The following is a 21,973-nucleotide window of genomic DNA, read 5'->3' as shown; positions in this document are numbered from 1 at the left end:
TCTCAAGTGTTGGTCAGATTGAGGAAACTGAAGCTGAGCGAACCGTGTTCCCATTAATGAGAGGGGAGGTAGAGAACACTCTATGTAAGAAAGCAGAGAGAGAGAGGAACCGCCGGATCATGCCCAAGGGCGGGCGCCCGCCCACCACCTACCACCCTGCCTGCAGTGCCGCGTGGACATTCTGTGGGTGCCCTCCTGTGTTAGTTGTCAGGTATGGCGACGAGAGGTTACTGACACTGCTCATGGCCAGGTCTGACACATCCAGATTTCCGTTCACGTGACATTCCGTTTCCCCCTTGCGGTTTCCCGTTTCCCGTTTCCCGTTTTCCCATTACTTCCGTACCGTCTCCCGTTCTCCGCTTCCCGTTCTCCGTTTCGCACTATCGCCTTCCATCAAAAAAAGAATTTCACCAGAAAAAATTGAGAAGAAATGGAAAGTTGCATAAGATGCAGGGCAATAACAGGATCCACAATGCCGAAAAGAAAGAACAGGGCAGCAAAAAGGAGGGGTGCAGGGGCGAATGAGCTGCAAAAATGATGAGACTGGGACTTGAACCCAGGAGGATTGCTCCACCAGGATTATTGTTTGTTAAGTTTAACCTTAACCTGGCGCCATAACCTTCATGGGGATTAGCGTTAAATCAATAATCACGAATTGCAGTGGTGTTGCTTACCGACTCGGCCATCTCACCCATTTTTAATGAAATGGAAAGTTTGGAATAGCCTGTAAAGGTTGTGTGGCATCCAGGGTGGGACCGGAAACGGGTCCGAGGCATGGAGCTCCGCCTGGATCGGCAGACCGCGTCCAGGCGCTAAGGGCTTATTAGAGCCATTTCATCTGGCAATGCTTTGCGCAGAGGAAAGTGAGGGGGGAAGGCTGATTTTCTCGGCTTGTGCGATGCTCGGGGCACGGGCTACTACAGATGCATTTTGCCGCCTTGGCTGTGCAACCCAAGAAGCAGCTCATCCTATGTGCCCACGACTTAAGATACTCTCGGGTTATGTACCTTTGTTAGCCTTCGTCGATCAGCGTTTCTCTCCGTTTTCTTGTGCTGCTCGAAGACGTGTCAATTGCATTTTCGTGTGCATTGTTCGGCCGAGCGGGGAAGAGGGGAACCCGCCAGGCGTACGTCGACACCGCTTTCGTCGAAGCAGCCATAGCTTTAGCCCTAGACTTTTAATTCCTTTTCTTGATACGGGGAAAAGAGAGCCACACGATAGCAACCACAGCAATAAGCGAGAGAATGATAGGTTGTAGGACACCAACGCCTCTGCTAGCCGCGATCGCGCCAATGATAAAAGGGAAGACCGTGCCGCCGGTGCCACCGATAGCCATGGCAAAACCTATAGCACTCACGTGAATGTGCTTCGGAAGCAGTTTGGCGGTCATCATCACAGCGCCGGGAAACATGGGTCCCAGAAAGAAGCCCAAGAAAGCCACAGTAATAGCTGAGACAACGAGTTGGGGAACGAGCCAGAACAGCAGCTGCAGAGCGATGCAACAAGCCAGGTAGACGCTGATGCACAGCCTCTCACCGTATCGCTCAGTCACAAAGCCTAGGCCGGCTCGGCCGAGGGCTTGCCCGGCCCAGAATCCGGTGGCGGAGATACCAGAAACATAGGCTGATGCCTTACGGACCCGCAGCATGAAGGTGACGATCCAGCCACCGAGACCAACTGTCGACGAAATCAGCCACGGAAATCATTGATCGCATCATCCAGCATACCTTCGACGCCCAGATATGCGAAGAAAAATAAGGAGCAGAGCCAGGTGACCCTCGACTTGAGGGCAGCCCTGGTGCCGGCGCCGCCGTCTTGGTTCTCTCGCGTGTGCTCCGCGCGGTAGACCCCGCCGGTCTTTTTCCAAAAGGTGATGGTAAGGCCGACCAACTCAAGCACGGACATGCCAATCTAGAAATCGATGAGTTACAGGCTCATGTGGTACCTTGCGTGTTGTTTCTCACCATCAGATAGTAGTAGTTATACCACGGTAGCTCTGCTTTCACGACCATGGACGTCGCGACGAGTGGTGAGACGAGGGCGCCCACTGAATAAAATGAATGCAAGAAGCCCTGTATGGTGTTCGCCTTATCCATCACACCAACCCAAGCGCAAAAGCAGGCGTCTGTCAAGCCGTTACCAAATCCGCTAATCGTGTTGGCTATAACAAGCACGGGGTAGGGAGGGTGGAGTGCTAAAATGATGTAGGTGATGATGTGGCAAAGGGGTGCCATTATCGCGATACCTCGCTGCCCAAAAGTTTGATGAATACGGGCGTTGGTAAAGGCGGCAACGGAGTATCCAGCGAAAGGGGTCAGGAAGATAAGAGACACAATAGTGTAACTGAGATCATAGTAATTTTCGATCTTCTCCTCAGTAAGACATGGCGACGTTGCCTCGGGGACGGAGGAACATCACGTACGTATGGGATCAAAGCCTGTAATCTGTCAGCAAACGGATGCGTGTTGGCGGTCAAGACAACGCACTCCAACTGCGGCGTCATTCATTCCAGCAATGGCGAACGATAAGCAAGCAAATACAAGCCTGCCAGCGTTGGCCTTGGGCCAGTTCCACCTCTCAATTTCGACATGGGCATTCGGCGGCGGAGTGACATCGACGCCCTTTGAGTCAGTCGACTGGTGGTGCTCTTTCGACCTATTCTTCTCGGGCAAGATGCCACCGAGCTCGTACACTTCCGAGCTAGAAGTCTCTTGATACGTCTCGGTGCAGGTCTGCGTGTTCGATTGGGCCATGGCGAAAGAAGACGTGAGTTTGCGATATCGTTCAGAACGAAGACTCCGGACGAGACCGCGTAGGGTTCAATGTAATGTGTAGGTAGGTTGTCATGGATGGGAGCGATGTTCGGACCAGTTAGCGTGATGTAGCCAACTTCAAACAGGCAAAGCGCCCTGAGAATTTCTCCGCAACGCTCTCCACCTTTCTTTTATGGACGTATGAACTCGGCCGTGCCGAACTGGTGAGTCTTATGCCATTTGAGCGACACATCCAATCTCCAATTGATATTTCTTTGCTAATGTAGACAACGGTTTTAACGGTGTGGTGTACATTTAGGCTCTATTAAGGCTTTTCCCCTTACGCACCGGTTCTACATATCTTCGTCTAGGTTGTCACTGACTTTTGCATCGTCCGAGAATCTCGGCCTTTTACTCCGATTGCCTTTGTAGCCACTTGAAGTTGGTTCAATACAGCTCGGAGATGCTCTGGTGCGTGTTGAGGAATACCAATGCTATGTATTATCCATTCGAGGTACCTCGCGTTTCGGAATCAGGAAAAAGGGTGCTTCAAAGCTGTTCTTCACAACAACGCCTATAGCATAGTGAGTCCTTGTATGGAAACCTCTGTGCCTCCGTCTGCATCTACTTCAAGAAACGGAGGCCTAGCATAGGTGCAGTCGAGTATGGATGCCGCAAGTTTCAACACGAGAATTTAATTCATTGTTTTAGACTCGGTGCTATGCTGTTAGGCACTAGGCTTTGAAATGGCTCCGAGAAAAAATCTTGATTAAACGAGTGTGACTGAACAGAGCCAATGGAATTACAATCCTGGATGCCTCATGGCTCGAGCTAGGATGCACCAGATTACTATCAAAAGTTACAGTACCACAGCTTACTTTTGGTGGTATTAGTGTCAATGTTCCGCAGCGCTTCGGACACATGGGGGTAACACTGGTAGAGGCACTTAGAGAATACAAGTAGCCCATACCATGTATCGGATAATTATCGTTGCCCAACAGGAGCAAAAGAGTTTTATCAATGTAGTTATACATCACCCCCGATGGGGATGTCCGGCCGGTCTTTAAATTGGCTTCAGCCACATGCCTGAGGTCAGCAACAGCTACTTTCGAATTGTCCCCCAAATCAACGAATTCCACTCCGATATAAAACAAATAAAGCTCTCCAATTTGCAGGATTTGACTGAGTCCTAGTGTAGTCTATGCTCTCGCACCTATACTTTATCGCCTAGGAATTACATTGTGCATCATGGGTTCTAGAGGCACAGTTACATCGACACCGCTCAAGATTGGGGTCGTGGTATGTGGTATCGCCGGGCTCTCGGCGACGATAGCCTTAGCCAGAGCTGGTCACGCGGTCGATGTGTTTGAACGGTCTCGTTTCACACGTGAGAATGGGGCTGCGCTCGTAATCGGGGTGAACGCTACCCGTGTCCTGGCCGGCTGGGGTTTCGATGTTGACAAGTACGGGGCCGTGGACTACTGTCAGCTTCGACGTTTCGACGCCAAAACCGGTGAACTGGTGTCAACGGAGAATTTTGACGGGATCGAGGAGAAGTATGGCTCACGATGGTTGATATTCCATCGCGCCGATCTCCACGCAGGTCTGCTTGAGCTGGTGCAGAAGCCGGCGGTGCCATATGTCCATGCACCCAAGATCAATCTGGGCACAGCTGTGTCCGACGCCGACCCTGACACCGGAACAATCACCATGGCAGACGGAAGTTGCCTTCAGAAGGATGTCATCATCATCGCCGACGGTGCTCACTCGAAGCTTATCCCACGCGTGACGGGCCGAGAGGAGCCAATCATCAAGTCTCCTCTTTCCATCTATCGCTTCATGCAGCCAATCTCATCCATTGTCGACCACCCACTGGCAGGCCACTTCTACCGAGACCAACCGTCCGGGTTCACGGCTTTCTTCGTCAACCAGGTGGGCAAGCCAGGCGTCCTGCTCAACACGTATCCGGTCAGGGGCGAGCAGCTGCTGTATGTTGCCTTCATGCACCCGACCAAGCCGCAGGAACGGGATGTTGGGGACAACTGGAACGCAGAGGCAAGCTACGAGGACCTGATGGAGGATCTGCAGGATTTCCACCCCAGTGTCAAGTTTGTCTGCGAAGGTGCCGAGGACATCAATGTCTTCACCATTATGAAGCGGGATCCAGTGCCCAGCTTGACAAGAGGCCGGGCCGTTCTTGTGGGAGACGCGGGACACTTGATGCTATCTACTCATGGACAGGGAGCGTCACAAGCGATCGAGGATGCCGCTGCTTTGGAGGTTCTGTTCAACATTCAGCAGAGCAGCCACTCATCAGAGAATGCGGTGTTGGAACGGGTCCAGATGTTTGGTGACCTTCGTGGCCCTCGCATCAAAGCAACTCAGACGCTTTCCAATAAAATGATGGGTCCGCCTGAAGTCATGATGGCAGAATGCAGGAAGTACTACGATGAGCCATTGCCAAGCCTGAAAGCGCAGGTCTTTTCGGATGAATACAACGACTGGTTCTTCAATTATGATGTTGGAGTCGAGGCCAAGGACTTGCTGGAAAGGACGGCATGAGATTCGCAAGGAGGGGGTCTTTGTGTCACAGATTCGAGCTGTCGATGGATTGCCAGACTCTGAGAAGTATGTTATAGTGGGGCACAACCGTCCACTTCTGAACTCGAGGACATCAGAGGTAGCCCATGTTAGAATATTCTAGATATCTAGGCTATTATTAATACGGGATATCCTTTTCCCCATACATTTACCACTGTATAAAGGATAATAACTATAAATAAGAGCCTTCCCTCCTATAAAATAAATATTAGCTAACTTAATAAACTAAGCATTTAACGCTATTATTTTAAAGATTATAAGCCTAAAGCTAACCCAAAATAATAACGCTAACCTAATATAAAAAACATATATTACATAACACCCTTAATTATTATTACTTTTCAAACCTTTTAAATAAAATAAGCTTTATATTTAAAAACATACCTTTTAATTAATTACTTAATTAAGCTAATTAATAAGCCCTTAACCAATTAAATTACTCCATTTAATATTATAAATTAACCTTATCTCTTAACTTAAAGCTTATATATAAAAACCATACCTTTTTTACTTAAATACTTAATTATTTCTTTATTAATACTTAACTTACTTATATAATTTATATATTATTTAAAAGCCCTTATTAAAAATAATAAAAGCATTTCTTTAAATTTTAAAAACCATATTAAATTAATATTAAAAATATAAATTTTAATAAATTTATAATAATCCTTAAACTTCCTTAAAAATACTTAATTATATCTTAACTATCTTTAATTCATAATATCTTAAAAATATATTATTTAAAAGCCCTTCTTTTTTTCTTTATAACTATATTACTTTAATACTTATATCTTTATTCCTTAACTTATTAATGCAGTACGAATGGGTCACGGTGAATCTGCGATAAATTTGCCATGAATTCACGGGCACCCGTGAATTCACGGTACTTTCACAATGAATTCACCGTAAATATATGGTTTCACAATAAATTCACCATATATATATTTAAATAAAGAAATTCCCCGTGAATTCACCTTAAATTCACAAAGAATATTAAATTTTAAACCTTTATTCTTATTATTATAATAGCTATAATTACATGCCTTAGCTGCATAATTACCTTATAAAAGAATTAAGTAAATTATAATTATTATTATTATAATATTATAATATTTATAAATTAAGTTATAAGATTTTTAATAATTAATAAGTTAAGTAAATATTAATTTAAGCTTTTTTAAATTATTAAAAAAAGATAAAGTTTATTATAAATTTATAATAAATATATTATAAATAAAATATAAACTTAATATATAATTTTTTTTTATATTTTTATTATTACTTTTTAACTTTTAATTAATAAAAAAATATTAATAATTATTTTAATTATAAATAATAATTTTTAAATAAATAAATATTTTTTTATTTATTATATTTAAAAAAATATAAAATTTATTAAATATTATAATAATATTTATTATTTAATAAATTTTTTATAATTATTATATTATTATATATAATTTATTAAAATTATAAAATTTTTAATTTAAAATAATTAAAAATTAAATAATAATAAAAGGAAATATTTTAATTTTAAAAAATTAAGCATTAAGTTTAATTTTTTTAAAAATATTTTAAAATAATCTTTAAATTTAATATTTAATAAATATAAACTTAATTAATAATTATAATTATTATTATTAATTATATTAATTAATAAAATATAAAAGCTTAATTATTTATTAAAAATTATTAAATAAAATTTATTTAAATTAATTTTAATTAAAATATATATTAAATTTTTATATAAGCTTTAATAAATTATTATTTATTTAAATTATAAAATATTAATTAAATATTATTTTTAATTATTAAATTATATATATTATATTTTATTAATTTATAATATATAAAATTTATATTTTATAAATTAATATTTTTATTATATAATTAAAAAAATTTAAGAAAAAATTAAAATTATAAGGTTTATTAAAAATTTTTAAAATCTTTTAAAATTAAATTTAATATTTAAATTATATTTAAAACTTTAATTCTTATATTTAAATTTAAAAAATTATAAAAAAAACTTAAAATATTAATATTATATATATTTATATAAAATCTTTTTTAATTTTTTATAAAATTTTAAAATTATAATTTTTAATTTAATTAAAAAATATTTTTATTTATATAAAATATAAAACTTTTTAAAAAAAATAAAGTTAAATTAATAAATAATTATATAAATAATATTATTTTAAGCTTTTTAAATTAATTAAATTAACTTTAAAATTAATTAAAATATTTATAAATTTATTAAAATTAAATTATTATATTTTTTATAATTATTTAATATAAAATTAAATTAAATAATAAATTTAATTTTATTTAAAATATTTAATTAAAAAAATACTTTTTTTATTAATAAAGCTTTTTTAATTAAAAAATTATAAAATAAAAACTTAATAATAAAAATTTTTTAATTAAATAATTATTATATTTACTTAAAATATTAATTAAAAAATAATAAAAAAAATTAATTATATAATTATAATTAAAAATATTAAAATTTATTAAATAATAATTATTTACTTAAGCTTAATAATTTTTATAATAATTAAAATTTTAAAAATATTATTATTAAATAATTTAAATTATATAAAAATTAAAATAATTTTTAAAATTTAATTTAAATATTTTAAATTAATAAAAAAGTTATTATTTAAAAAAATTTTTAAAATTTTATTAATTAATATAAAATATATTTATAAAATAATATTTATTAAAAAGCTTAATTAAATTATAATTTATTTTTTTATTTATTAAATATTATTTATTTATAATTTTAAATAATATTTAATAAAAATAAATATTATAAATTAATTTAAGAAAATTTAAAAACTTAAATTTTATAAAAAAGCTATTTATTAAATAACTTTTATATTTTATAAAATATTATTAAAACTTTATTAAATTAATAATATTATTTTTAAATAAATATATTTAATAATTAAAATATTTAAAAATATATTTAATAAATTTATTAATTTATAATATTAATTAAATAATTAACTTTTTTTATAACTTAAAATATATAAAATTAAATTAATAAAATATTAATTATTTTTTATTTTAATTATTTTTTTATTAATAAAGATATTTATAAATTTAAAGCTAAATTATAAAAAAAATAAAAAATTTAATATTTATAATAAAAGAATTAAATAATAATAAGAAAAGCTTTTTAAAAAATATAATTATTATTTTATTTTTTAGCTTTAATTAAGCTTATTTATTAAATATTTTTATTAATATATTAAATCTTTATTTTTAAGTATTAAAAATAAGCTAATTATATTAATAAATTTAATTACTTTATTTTAAAAATTATATTTTAAACTTTATATTTTAAAATATAACTTTAAAATAATATTAAAAATTATTTAATATTTATTAATAAATTTAAAATAAATAAAATAAATAAATAAGTTTATTTTAAGCTTAAAAATTATTAATTAATAATTTATAATAAAATTAAAATTAATTATAAAAGCTTTAATAAAATATATAATTAAATTTATAGCTTTATTAATATTTTAATTAATAAAATAATATTAAGAATTTTTTAAATATTATTATTTAAATATTTAATATAAATAATAATAAATTTTAATATAATTTTTATTATAAAAATAAGCTAATTATTAAAAATTATTTTTTTATAAATAATAAATTAAAAGTTATAAAAAAAAAATTTTTATTATAAAAAATAATTTAATTTATAAAATATTTAATTTAAATAAAAAAATTAATAAGTTAATTATTTTAATATTAAAAAATAATTATTATTTTATTAATAAATTAAATTTATATAATTTAATATAAATAAACTTTAATATTTATTTTATTAATATTAATTTATATTTAAATAAATACTTTTATTTTAATTTTAATTAAATATATTATAAATATAATATTATTTTTATATTAAAATTATTATTTAAGAAATATTTAAAAACTTATTTAATAATAAATTTTTATATATTTATTTATAAAGTAATTTAAAATAAGTTAATATTATATATAAGTTAATTATTAAAAATCTTATTATTATATAATAAATTATATATTTATATTTATATATAAATTTAAAAAATTATAAATAAATTATTATTTATAATTTATTATAATATTAAAGCCTTAAAATATATTATTTTTTAAAATTATTTAAAATATTTTTTATAAATTATAATAAATTAAGTTATAAAAATTAATATTTAAAAATAAATATATAAAAACTATTAATTAAATTAAATTTAATATATTTTATTAAATTATTATAAAAAGCTATTTAATAATTATTATTATATATATTAAAATATAAATATTTAATTATTTAAATATTAATTTATTAATAAGTTAAAAATTTATAATTCTTTATTAAATTAATATTTTAAATTTAAAAAAAAAAGTTACCTTTAAATATTTTAATAATATATTTATAAATATTATAATTTTTATTAAAGCCTTTAAATAAATATATATAATTAAGATTAATATAAATATTATAATTTTATTATATTTATATTAAATTATATTAATATTTATTATAAATTTAAAAAAATATAGCTTTTTTATTTTAATTTAAATAAAAAAGCTAAATTAATAATTTAATAAGCTATAACTTTATAAGTATTATTATAATAAATTAATTATTATACCTTATATATATTTATTAAAACTTTTATTTAAAAGTAATTATTTCTTTTATATATAATTATATAAGTTTTTTCTTTAATATTTAGCTTTATTTAATTTTATAAATTTTCTTAATAACTTAAATTAAAGCTTAAATTATATATTAATATAATATTAAAATACTTAATTAATACCTTAATTAAATAATTCTTTTAATATATTATTATAAAATAATCTTTTAAAATTTTAAAAATAACTTTAATTTAATAATAAATTAAAAATATTTAAATTTAAAAATTTATTAAAAGTTAAATTATTAAATAATATTTATATTTATTAATTTTTTAACTTATTTATAAAAAGAATTAAAAATCTTATTTAAAAATATTATTAAATATTTAAAGATAATAAATTAATTAATATATTAAAAAATTAATAAATAAAAATATTATTAATAAATAATTAATAAAATTATAAAATTAATAAATATTTATATTACTTAAATAAAGAAAATTAAAAAATAATAAATAAACTTATAAATAACTTTTATTAAAAAGAAAAAGTAAAATAAATAATATTAATTATTTTTTTTAAATTATTTATTTTTATTATTTAATAAATTATTTATAATTAATATAAAGGTTAAATAATAATAAACTTAAAAGCATTAAATAAAATTATTATTTTAAATATTTATCTTTTTTCTTTTTAATTTAATATTATATAATAAATATATAATAAAAATTACTTATTTATAATAAATATTAATACTTTTTTTTATTAATTTATAATTTATAAGTTATATTAAAATAAATTTATTATTATAAATTATTAAAAATAAAAATAATTTAAAGTAATAATAATAAAATTTTATAACTTTCTTATTTATATTTAAAAATATATAAATTATACCTTATAATTATATAATTTTTTTATTATTATTTTTATTAATAATATTATTATATTTTTTAACTTAATTATAAAATATTTATAGTATTTATAAATAATTCTTAATTTATTTAAGGTTAAGAATTTATTTTTTTCTTTTAAAAAATCCTTTTTAAGATATTTATTAATAAAATTACTTAATTTTTATATTAATAACTTAAGAATATATAATATTATTAATTAAATTTAAATTATTATAAAGTTATAATTCTTTTTTATCTTATAATAATTAAAAAAATTTATTAAATTTATAAAATATTTTTAATATTTTATTTTATATTTTAATTAAAAAATTAATTTATTATAATATAAAATATTTTAAATATTTATTATAATAAAAGCTAAAAGTAAGCTATTTAAAAATAACTTTAAAAAATAATATATAAAAAAAATTAACTTTAATTTTATTATAAAGAAACTTTATATTTTTATTAATTTTTAAATAGCTTTAATAAGTTTAAATATTTTTTTTATTATAACTTAAATAAATTATTATTTATTTAGCTTAATATATTAAAAAAAATTAATTTCTTAAGCATTTATTTTTAATTAATAAAAAAATAAAAATAAAATAAATTTTTATTAATATTAAGATTTTAAATATAATTAATAATATACTTAAATAAAACTATTAATATAACTAAAAGGAAATATTAATTAATTAAATTAAAGATAATATACTTTATATAATTAATTTAAAAGCTTTAAATTATAATTAAATTTAATTATTTATAATTAATTTATATTTTAATTAATTATATTATAATTATTAAAATTATTAATTATATCTTTATAAAAATAATAAATAAAATAAAAATAAATTTTAAGTTTATCTTAGCTTTAAAATATTTTAATTAATATTAGCTTTTAATATATTATATATTAAAAATAATTAATATTATTATTAATATATTATTATAATTATTAATATATTAATTAATTATTAATAATAAAAAAGTCTTAAATAAACTTTTTAATTTAATTATTTATATTTTATTTAAAACTTAACTTAACTTAAATTTTAAGAATAAAATATTAAAGGTATACTTTAAAAATAAAAAATAATTTAAAATTTAAAGTTAATTTTAATAGCTAAGTATTAATATTAATATATTATTTAAATTAAATAATAATAATTTTCTTTACTTTAAAAATTATAATAAAAAGCATTAATTATATATTTCTTTAAAAATAGCAAAACTTATTATAATTAATACTTATAATTTTAAATATTATTTTAAAAAAAAAAGAGTTTATTAAAAGCTAAAAAACTTATTTATTATTAAAAACTATTAATATAAAGTATATAAATATTTAAATATTTACTTAATATATATTATAAATTAAAATAATAATTAAAAAAATTATTAAAAAAAATATAATTTATTTTTTTATTATTAATATTATTTTATATTATTATTATAAAAACTTTATTATAAATTTCTTAAAAATATTAATAATATATATTTTAAAAAAAATATTATAAGCCTTTTTTTTAATTTATTTTTATTTATTATAAATAAATATATTAAAGCTTTTTTTATTATTTTTAAGAAATATTATATATATAATAAAAAATTAAATAAAAGTTATATTAAAAACTCTTTATTTAAGTAATTAAGAAATCTTAAAATATATTTTTTTATTAAATTATAAATTTTTTTTTAAATTTTAATAAAAACTTTAAAAAAGTTTAAACTTAAAACTTTTCTTTTTTATTATATAATATTTATAAATTAATAATTAATTTAAAATTAAAAATTAAATAATTAAAATAATAATATAAATAATAATAATTATTTATTTAAATTATAAATAAATAAATTTAATATTATTATTATAATTTAACTTTAATAATATATATAATATAATAATAAAGTATTTTATTAATTAAATAATTTATAATTTTAATTTATTTATATTATTATTATTAATAAATTAAGGGCTTACTTAACTTTATAAGCTATATTAAAAGGAAATTTAAATTATAATTATTAAGGCTTAAATAATTATTAAATAATAATATAATAAAAAGCATTATTAAATATAGTTTTAATTAAGGAATTAAATATATATATTTTTAGGAAAAAAATATAATTTATTAAGGAAATTAATATATAAGTTTTCTTAATAATAAATAAAATTATTTAAAATTTAAGAAAAGATAAGTAAGCTTATATATTAATTAATACTTTTATTATATATAAATATATATATAATAATTTTAATTATTTAATTATTTTTAGCTAAATTATTAAGTTTTAACTTATATAATTATAATTTTTTATTAATAAAAATTATAAATATTATTAAAAATAAAGTTAAAAGCCTTAAAGCCTTTAAATATTATAAAATAAAAAAAATTATTTAAAGATAAAATTATAAAATAAGCTAAAGCTTAATAATTATTAAATATTTTATTAAATAAATAAACTATTTATATTATTATAATATATAAATATTAACTTATTATTTATAAGTTAATAAGTTAATTAAAAACTTTAAAATATAAAAAATTAAAATAAAAACTTTTTATTAATAAGTTAATTATTATATTATAATAAAGCCTTTGCTTTTTAAGCTAAAAAATATTTTTTAATTAAGCTTATTTATTAAATAAAAAAGATTATTAAAAAAAAGAATTAATAATAATCTTATTATTATAACTTTATTATATTAAAGTAATATATAAGTTATTTAAAAAATAATTACTTAAATATAAATAATTTATTATAAATTTATAATAAATTAATATATTTAATTAACTTTCTTAATTATATTATTTTAATTATTTATAATTTTATAATATATTTTCTTAATTTTTATTAATATTATTTATTATTAAATTTAATTAATTATTTTTATTAATTAATTATTATTATATTACTTTAAAAATTATTATTAATCTTATTATTTTATAATATTATTTATTTATAATAAGTTAATATTATTATAATTATAAACTTATTAAGGTTAATAATCTTATTATATTAAACTTTTATATAATTTTATATTTAATTAATTAAGATTTTAATATAATATACTTATAATAAAGTTATATATTTAAATATTATTACCTTATAATTAAGCTATATAAAATTAATAAGTTATTAATAATTAATTATTATTAAGTAGCTTATTTATATAATAAAAAAATATATATATTTCTTTATATATATATTATTATAACTTGCTATAATAATTTACTTATTTATTATTAAGGTAATTATAAGGCTTTTTAATAAACTCTTTATAAGGAAAGATATAATAATTTCTTTAATTATAATATTAAATATAATATTTTTATTTCTTATAACCTTTTATTTAATTATTTTATTAAATGCTTTATTATTAAGGTATAAGCTAAATTATTTATTAATTAATATTTTATTTCTTATTAAATTAATTATAATAACTTATTATATTATAATTAAAATCTTTATAATATTATATAAAAAGGTAAATAAATATTAAAGAACTTAAAATTAATAAAGAAAAATAAATAAAAGTATATAATTAACTTCCTTACTTATAATTATTATAATAACTTATTAAGCTTATATTTATATAATTTATTTTTTAATATTTATTATTAAAGTATATTATAAAATTATTAATATAATATACTTTTTAAAAATTAAGCTTATAATTTATATAATTAATTTATTTATTAAAATAAAAAGATTTTAATTATTAATAAAAAAATTATTATTATTATTTTTATTATAATTATCTTTATTTATATAATTAAAAATTTAAATATATATTTAGTTAAATAAATTATTAATATTAAAATTAATAAGGCTGCTATTTTAATGCTAGCTATTAAGGTTAATTAATTATTTAATAAGGCTTAAAAGCTTTAATTCCTTATTAATATTTTTTATTACCTTAATCTTAGCTTTAATTTATTTATTTTTAATTATAAATATAAAATAATTATTAACCTTTTTAATAATAATAAAAATAATATTAAGCTTATTTATATAATTACCTTAAAGTTTAATTTTAATAATTTATTTATATCTTTAATTAAAAAAAAAGCTAATATTATTTAATTTAAAAAAATAAACTTAGTAATTATTATTATATTTCTTAAAATTAAAAACTTTTATATAAATATTATTATATTTATAAATAAATTTAAAGAAATTATTAACCTTAAGTTTAATTTATATTATTTTATTATTATTAACTTTTTTAATAATTATTTTATTTAATATAATAATATAATTAATATTAATAGCTAATATATTATTATTATCTTTATTTATAATAAGTATATTATTATAATTTTAATTTTATATATTTTCTTTATTAATTTATATAAAGCTATTAATATTTTATATTTTATTAATTTAAATAATAAAATTAATTATATCCTTATTAGCTTTATTTTATATAAATTATTATATATAAATTAAAATTTTAATATTATTAAAATTTATTATAATAAAAATAATTAAATTAATTACTTAATTATTATTTATATTTAAAAGGCTAAGTTTAATAATTTCTTAATTATTATTAGCTAAGATATTATATATAATTATATAATTAACTTAATTAACTATATTAAAATTTATAGTATAATAAAGTATTATATATTAATTAATAATAAAATTAATTTAATTATTATTAATATTATTAATAATGTAATTAATATAATTTAAAAAACTATTAATAATAATTATAATAATAATAATATTATTAATATTAATTAAGTAAAATTAAATACTAAAGATCTTATAACTATATAATTATACTTATATTTTACTATAATAAAAATTAAAAGAAAATAATTTTAATTTTATTTTACTTTATTTTAAAAGAATTTATTATAAATAAAAATAATTTAAGTTTTTTCTTTTAATAATTAATATATTAATTAATTTATAAACTAATAATTTTATATTAATATAAAGAAATGTTATAAAAATAAAATATATTAATAATTATAATATTTATGCATATAGCCTAACCCGCCCTATAAGCACATAACCATGCCTATTACTTTATTTATTTCATTTTAAGGACAATATTTAGCAAATTTATAATGAATTTACAGCAAATTCATAATAATAATTAAAACTCCCACTGCAGTGCCATAGAGTTATTTCTCTTTAATGTTTAAAGTTTATAATGGCAGCCGGGATACCTTATCAAGAACTTCCGTATCTCCTCTGCCGCCTTCCGCTACTATCAAGGCAGCTCTTAAGATTTAAACTCCCTATTCGCTGCCATTTCCCAAATTTACCTAAATCCATATTATTTACTAATACCACGAAAAGATTATACTTAAAAGTAAATTATTTATAAGGGGGAATTTAATGCAGTATAAATAGGTTATAATGAATTTATAATAAATTCGCTGTAAATTCATAGGCACTTATAAATTCACGATACTTTCATAATGAATTCACCGTAAATATATGGTTTCACGGTAAGTTTACCGTGTATATATTTAGATAGAGAAATTCCCTGCGAATTCACCTTGAATTCACGGGGGACATTGAATTTCAAACCTTTGTTCCCATCACTTATTAAACTTATTTAAAATTTATTATATTTTTCTCTTTATTATCTTAATTATCTTAATAAATACTTTATTTATTTACCTTAAAATAGCATTTCTTAATAAGTATAATATTTTACTTTTTAATAAAATAAAAAACTATATATATTAAAATATTAAAATTTAAGCTTAGCTTAAGAAAGAAAATATTATTAAAAATAATTTTAAAAATCTTTTTTAAAGCTTATTTTTAGCTTAAAATAAAAAAGCCCTTATTAATATTAAACTTATATATAAATAAAGGCTTATTATATTTATAAAAAATATAAATAATATTTAAGAAATATAAGATATATTTAAATTTTATTATAAACCCTTTAAGTTTATAAACTAATATTTACTTTATAAAAAGTTCTTTAATATTAATTTTAATTATTTTAAGATTATAAAAAAAATATATTAATAAGTTAAAGCTTTTTTTAAAAAATTTAAAAATTAATAATATAATTCTTTTTAAATAAATTATAATTAGCTAAATTTTTTATAATTTAAATAATAAATATATTAATTTTATTTAAAATATAACTTAAAGTCTTAAAAAAGATTTAAATGTTTATATAATTAAATTTCTTTTTTTTAGCTTATTAAATAAAAGTAAAGATAAATTCTTTAAATTATTTATAAAAGTTTTATATATAAAGAGCAAGAAAAATAAGAAAAAAATTATTATATACTTTAATTATAAAATAAAGGGCTATACTTAAGAAAATTATTATTTCCTTTATTTAAATAAGGTACTTATTAATTAAAAAATAAATAAATAAAAAAAAGAAAAGAAAAAAATTATTCTTTTAAAAAAAAATATAAGCTAAAAGAAATAAAAGAAAATATAAAAACAACTCTTAGCTTTATTAGCTAATATAAAGTTTTCTATAGCTTTAAAAGATACTTAAGAAAAACTTATAGCTTATATAGCTATAAATAATTTAATAAAAAATATTAAATATAATAAAAATTTATTAAATTTCTTATAACTTTCTTTTAATAACTTAATAAAAATTAAAGTAAATAACCCCTTATATACCCTATATATATATATAATAACTATAATAGCTAATAATAAATTTATAGGAAATTAATAATATATAAACTTTATAAAAATAGCTATAAATATTGCTATAAATATAATAAGTTTCTAAAATATTTATCTCTTTAATACTATATATATAATTAATAAAACCATTAAATAAGGTAATATAAGTATTATATTTATAAATAAAATAAGGGATTTAATAATTAAGTTTTTAAAAATAAATATTATAAAGAAATTCTTTAATATATATTATATGCCTTTTTTAAGTTTAAATATACTTAGTTATAAATATATAAGTAATAAAATTAAATTAAAATTAAAAGGAAATATATTAAATTATACTTTTAAGAAATAAATAAGCTAATAACTTAAGAATATTAAAAAAATAGCTTATACTTTATAAGAATTAATATAATAAAATAATTAAATAAATCTAAATATATTTCTTAAAAAATATATATAACTTAATAAAATTTAAATATAAATAATAAAAATAAAAAAGAAATATATAAATAGCATTATAAACTAAGCTATATAAATATTTAAGCTTTAAAAATATTTCTTTAAAAATATAAAATAAATATATTAATAAATAAACCTATTTAAAAATATATAAATAATTATAAAGTATGCTTAAAAGCTAAGTATATAATTAAAATAAATAAAATTAGCTTAAATAACTAAGTATATAATATACTTAAAAAAATATATAATAATATAAGCGATTCCTTAAAACCTATATATAATAAATATAAATATTATATATTATTTCTTAATAAAAGAATTTAATATTTAAAAGTTTCTTTACTTAAAAATAAAAATAATGCATTAAAAGCTTTTAATAATTATAAAAATAAGGCAAAAAATAAATATAATAAAAGAATAAAAGAATTCTTTATTAATAATAAAGGTAAATATATAAATAAAAGATTTAAAATCTTATTAAATAAATACTTTATAAATCATTATATAATGCCCTTATATATAAAAAAACTAAATAGCTTAATAAAAAGATTAAATTTAATTATAATAAATAAAGTAAAAAGCTTTTTATATATAGTAAATTTACTTATATATTTATAAGGAAAAGCAATAAAATATGCTGTATATTTATATAATATTATATCTTATAAAAACCTAGGGTATAAGTATCCTTATAAGGTAATAAATAAAAAGAAGCCCTATATAAATAACTTAAAAATATAGGGATTTATTATATATTTTTAAAATAATAATTATAAAACTAAATTAAAACTTAAAAGTAAAAAGAGCATATTATTAAATATAGTTTTAAAATTAAATATATATTAAGTATGGGATATAAATAATAAAAAGCCTATATTAATTTAAAATGTCCAAATATTAAAAGGGTAATATATAAATAATAATAATATTAATATTAATAATAATAATAATAATAATAATAATAATAATAATAATAATAATAATAATAATAATAATAATAATAATAATAATAATAATAATAATAATAATAATAATAATAATAATAATAATAATAATAATAATAATAATAATAATAATAATAATATATATTCCTAAAATTATAAGAATAAAGGGAAGAAAATAAGGAAGTAAATTCTCCTTTTATTTTAAATAAAATAATAGTTTAAGGGAATTTAAAAGACTATATATATATTATATAAGACATATTATTAAATAACCAAATATTTATATTAAATTCCTAAGAAAATATATTAAAATATTGCTTAATTACAGCTAATATTAATAAACCTTCTTTTTTAAAAAAGATATTAAATAACTTAAAAAAACCCCTATAGGTTAAATTTATGCTAAATGAAATATATAGTTTATAAGAATAAAATACTTATATAATAATAAATTTACCACCTAGCCGTATAGCTTTAAAGGAAAAATGAGTATATAAAAAGAAATTTATAAATAACCTAGCTATTATAAAGCTTAATTAAGTAGTAAATAATGAGAATAATATTAAATTTAAATTTAAATGGGTTATTTAGGGATATAACTAAAAATTAAGCATAAATTATTTAAAGACTTTTTTTATAATTTGCTACCTTAAAACCTATATTATGCTATTAATAATAACTATAAATAAAGAATATTTTATATTTAATTACAACGTTAAAAACGCGTTTCTATACTTTAATATTGATTTTAAAATATATATAAAATTACTTATATATATATATAATAAACTAAAATATAAAAATAAAGTTGCAAAACTAAATAAAGCTTTATATGGGTTAAAATAATTACCTATGCTTTAATATAAATACTTAAAAAATATATTAACTAAGCTAAAATTTATTATTTGCCCATATAACGAAGGGGTATTTATATACCTTAATAAACAAATTATATCTATATATTATATGGATAATATTATTATTATAAGACCTAATAATAATAATATAAATTTAATAATTAATAAACTATATAAGAATATAAAACTAGATTTTTAAGGAAATTTAATAGATTTCCTTAAAAGCGATATATATATAAACAGAAAAGATAAATAAATAACTATAAACCAAAATAAATATATGGATAAAATATTAAATAAATTTAATATAAAAGAAAAGGTTAAGAAAAAGGAAATAATCCCTTAACTTATACCATATACCCTTAATAAAAAATTAGAAAAATATATTAACCAAGCTAATAAAAATACTATAAAATTATATTAGCAATAAATAAGGTTTATATTATATGCTAGCTTAAAAACAAGGCTAAATTTAACTTATTCTATAAATAAGTTAGCTAAATATATAGCAAACCCAAAACCAAAGTATATAAAAGAATTAAATAAAATATAGGGATATATATATAAATTCCCACATATATCTAAAGTATATAATTACTCTGGAAATAATTTATAATTAATAGGCTATATAAATTTAAATTAAGGTAATAATATATCCACTAAAAAAAGTACCTTTAGTTATATATTTAGCTTATATAATATTAATAATAATAATAATAATAATAAAATAAATCCCATAAGCTGGAATTCTTAACTATAAAAAATATTAGCACTTTCCTTTATAAAAGCAAAATATATAGCTTTAAAAAAAGCCATAAAAAAAGCTAAATATTTATATAATTTACTTAAATATTTTAATAATAATTTAAATATTAACTTTAATTTCAAGCCCCCTACCATATATATAAATAATAACGGAGCTAAGAGATTAACTAAAAATACCTTATTTTATAAAAGAACTAAATATATAAATATTATATATTATTATATAAAAAAAGCAATAAAAAATAATAAAGTAATATTAAAATATATAGATTTTAAGCAAAATTTAGCAAATTAGCTTATAAAATTAATAAATACATTATATTATAAGAAGTCTAAAGAAAAGTATAGTTTAATAAAAAAATAATATAAAAATATTAAGCCAAAAAATAAAGAGATTTTCTACTTATATTATAATATACGCAAAATAAATTAAGGTATTTATTCTTTAATAACTAGGGTTAAGATTTTTTTTCCTTTACTTATAAAATATATAAATAAATAAAGCGGATTTAATTATATATATATATAATATTACCCTAAATATTAAAGGTTTTCCCCTAAAAGAAATAATTAAAATAATAAAGGTTTTTCCTGAAAAATAAGCATTACTTACACAGCCTATATATACCATATATATACACAGTCACAATATACCTATACTGCGTTTATATACGTTTAATTTTACATAAAAAACATATTTCCATAATATATATAATATAAATAAAATAATGTATAACTTTAATATATAAAAATACTGTAATATACCATAGTTATTATAAAATAATTAATAAATCCCATATAAAATTATAATTTAATATATAATACCTTACTAGCTATAAGTTTAAGTTTAAATAATAGCAAATTTTTGGGTTTTTTGCCTAAATATATAAATACTTAATAAGTAAGTTTTTCCCTTTTTATAAGGTTTTCTTATTATATAACTAAATATTCCTTTTTTATAAATTAAATCCCTTATATATAAAATAAAATAAATAAAAAGGAATTAGTTTAAGGGGGGCTGTTGGAATATTCTAGATATTTAGGCTATTATTAATACGGGATATCCTTTTCCCTATACGTTTGCTACTGTATGGAGGATAATAACTATAAATAGGGGCCTTCCCTCCCATAAAATAGACATTAGCTAGCCTAATAGACTAAGCATCCAACGCTATTATTTCAGAGCCCATCCCGGCTGAAGTTGTCCCTTCTAATACGATAACTACCTAGAATGGTGATACATGCCAATTGAGAGCTTGAACTGTTTCAGAACCGTATATACCTAGTCATCATCCAAGGGTTCGCAACCGCAACTCGATACTTCATCTCAGACTCAACAACAGCGACTTGTTGATTTCCATGCGGTACCGTATTGCTTTTCAGCTTTAAAA

The 21,973-nt window shown here is 20.7% G+C and overlaps 2 protein-coding genes across 2 annotated transcripts; one reads left to right on the top strand and one right to left on the bottom strand.

Annotated features, from left to right (window-relative positions):
- Nucleotides 1-1,177: 1,177 nt before the first annotated feature.
- On the bottom strand, nt 1,178-2,753 carry INS49_002946 (uncharacterized protein; the record flags this gene model as incomplete). Its single annotated transcript, XM_043163746.1, has 5 exons — nt 1,178-1,677; nt 1,728-1,911; nt 1,965-2,366; nt 2,423-2,437; nt 2,487-2,753. The coding sequence occupies 5 exons, from the start codon at nt 2,751-2,753 to the stop codon at nt 1,178-1,180; spliced, it is 1,368 nt and encodes a 455-aa protein (XP_043032252.1).
- Nucleotides 2,754-4,001: 1,248 nt separating this feature from the next.
- Nucleotides 4,002-5,315, top strand: INS49_002945 (uncharacterized protein; the record flags this gene model as incomplete). Its single annotated transcript, XM_043163745.1, has 1 exon — nt 4,002-5,315. The coding sequence occupies one exon, from the start codon at nt 4,002-4,004 to the stop codon at nt 5,313-5,315; it is 1,314 nt and encodes a 437-aa protein (XP_043032251.1).
- Between the last annotated feature and the right edge of the window lie 16,658 nt (nt 5,316-21,973).

The sequence above is a fragment of the Diaporthe citri genome, assembly GCF_014595645.1.
Source record: "Diaporthe citri strain NFHF-8-4 chromosome Unknown scaffold_1, whole genome shotgun sequence".
In the NCBI taxonomy this organism is placed as follows: domain Eukaryota; kingdom Fungi; phylum Ascomycota; class Sordariomycetes; order Diaporthales; family Diaporthaceae; genus Diaporthe; species Diaporthe citri.
Note: the sequence above shows the minus strand (reverse complement) of the source record. Positions and strands in the feature narration are given on the sequence as shown.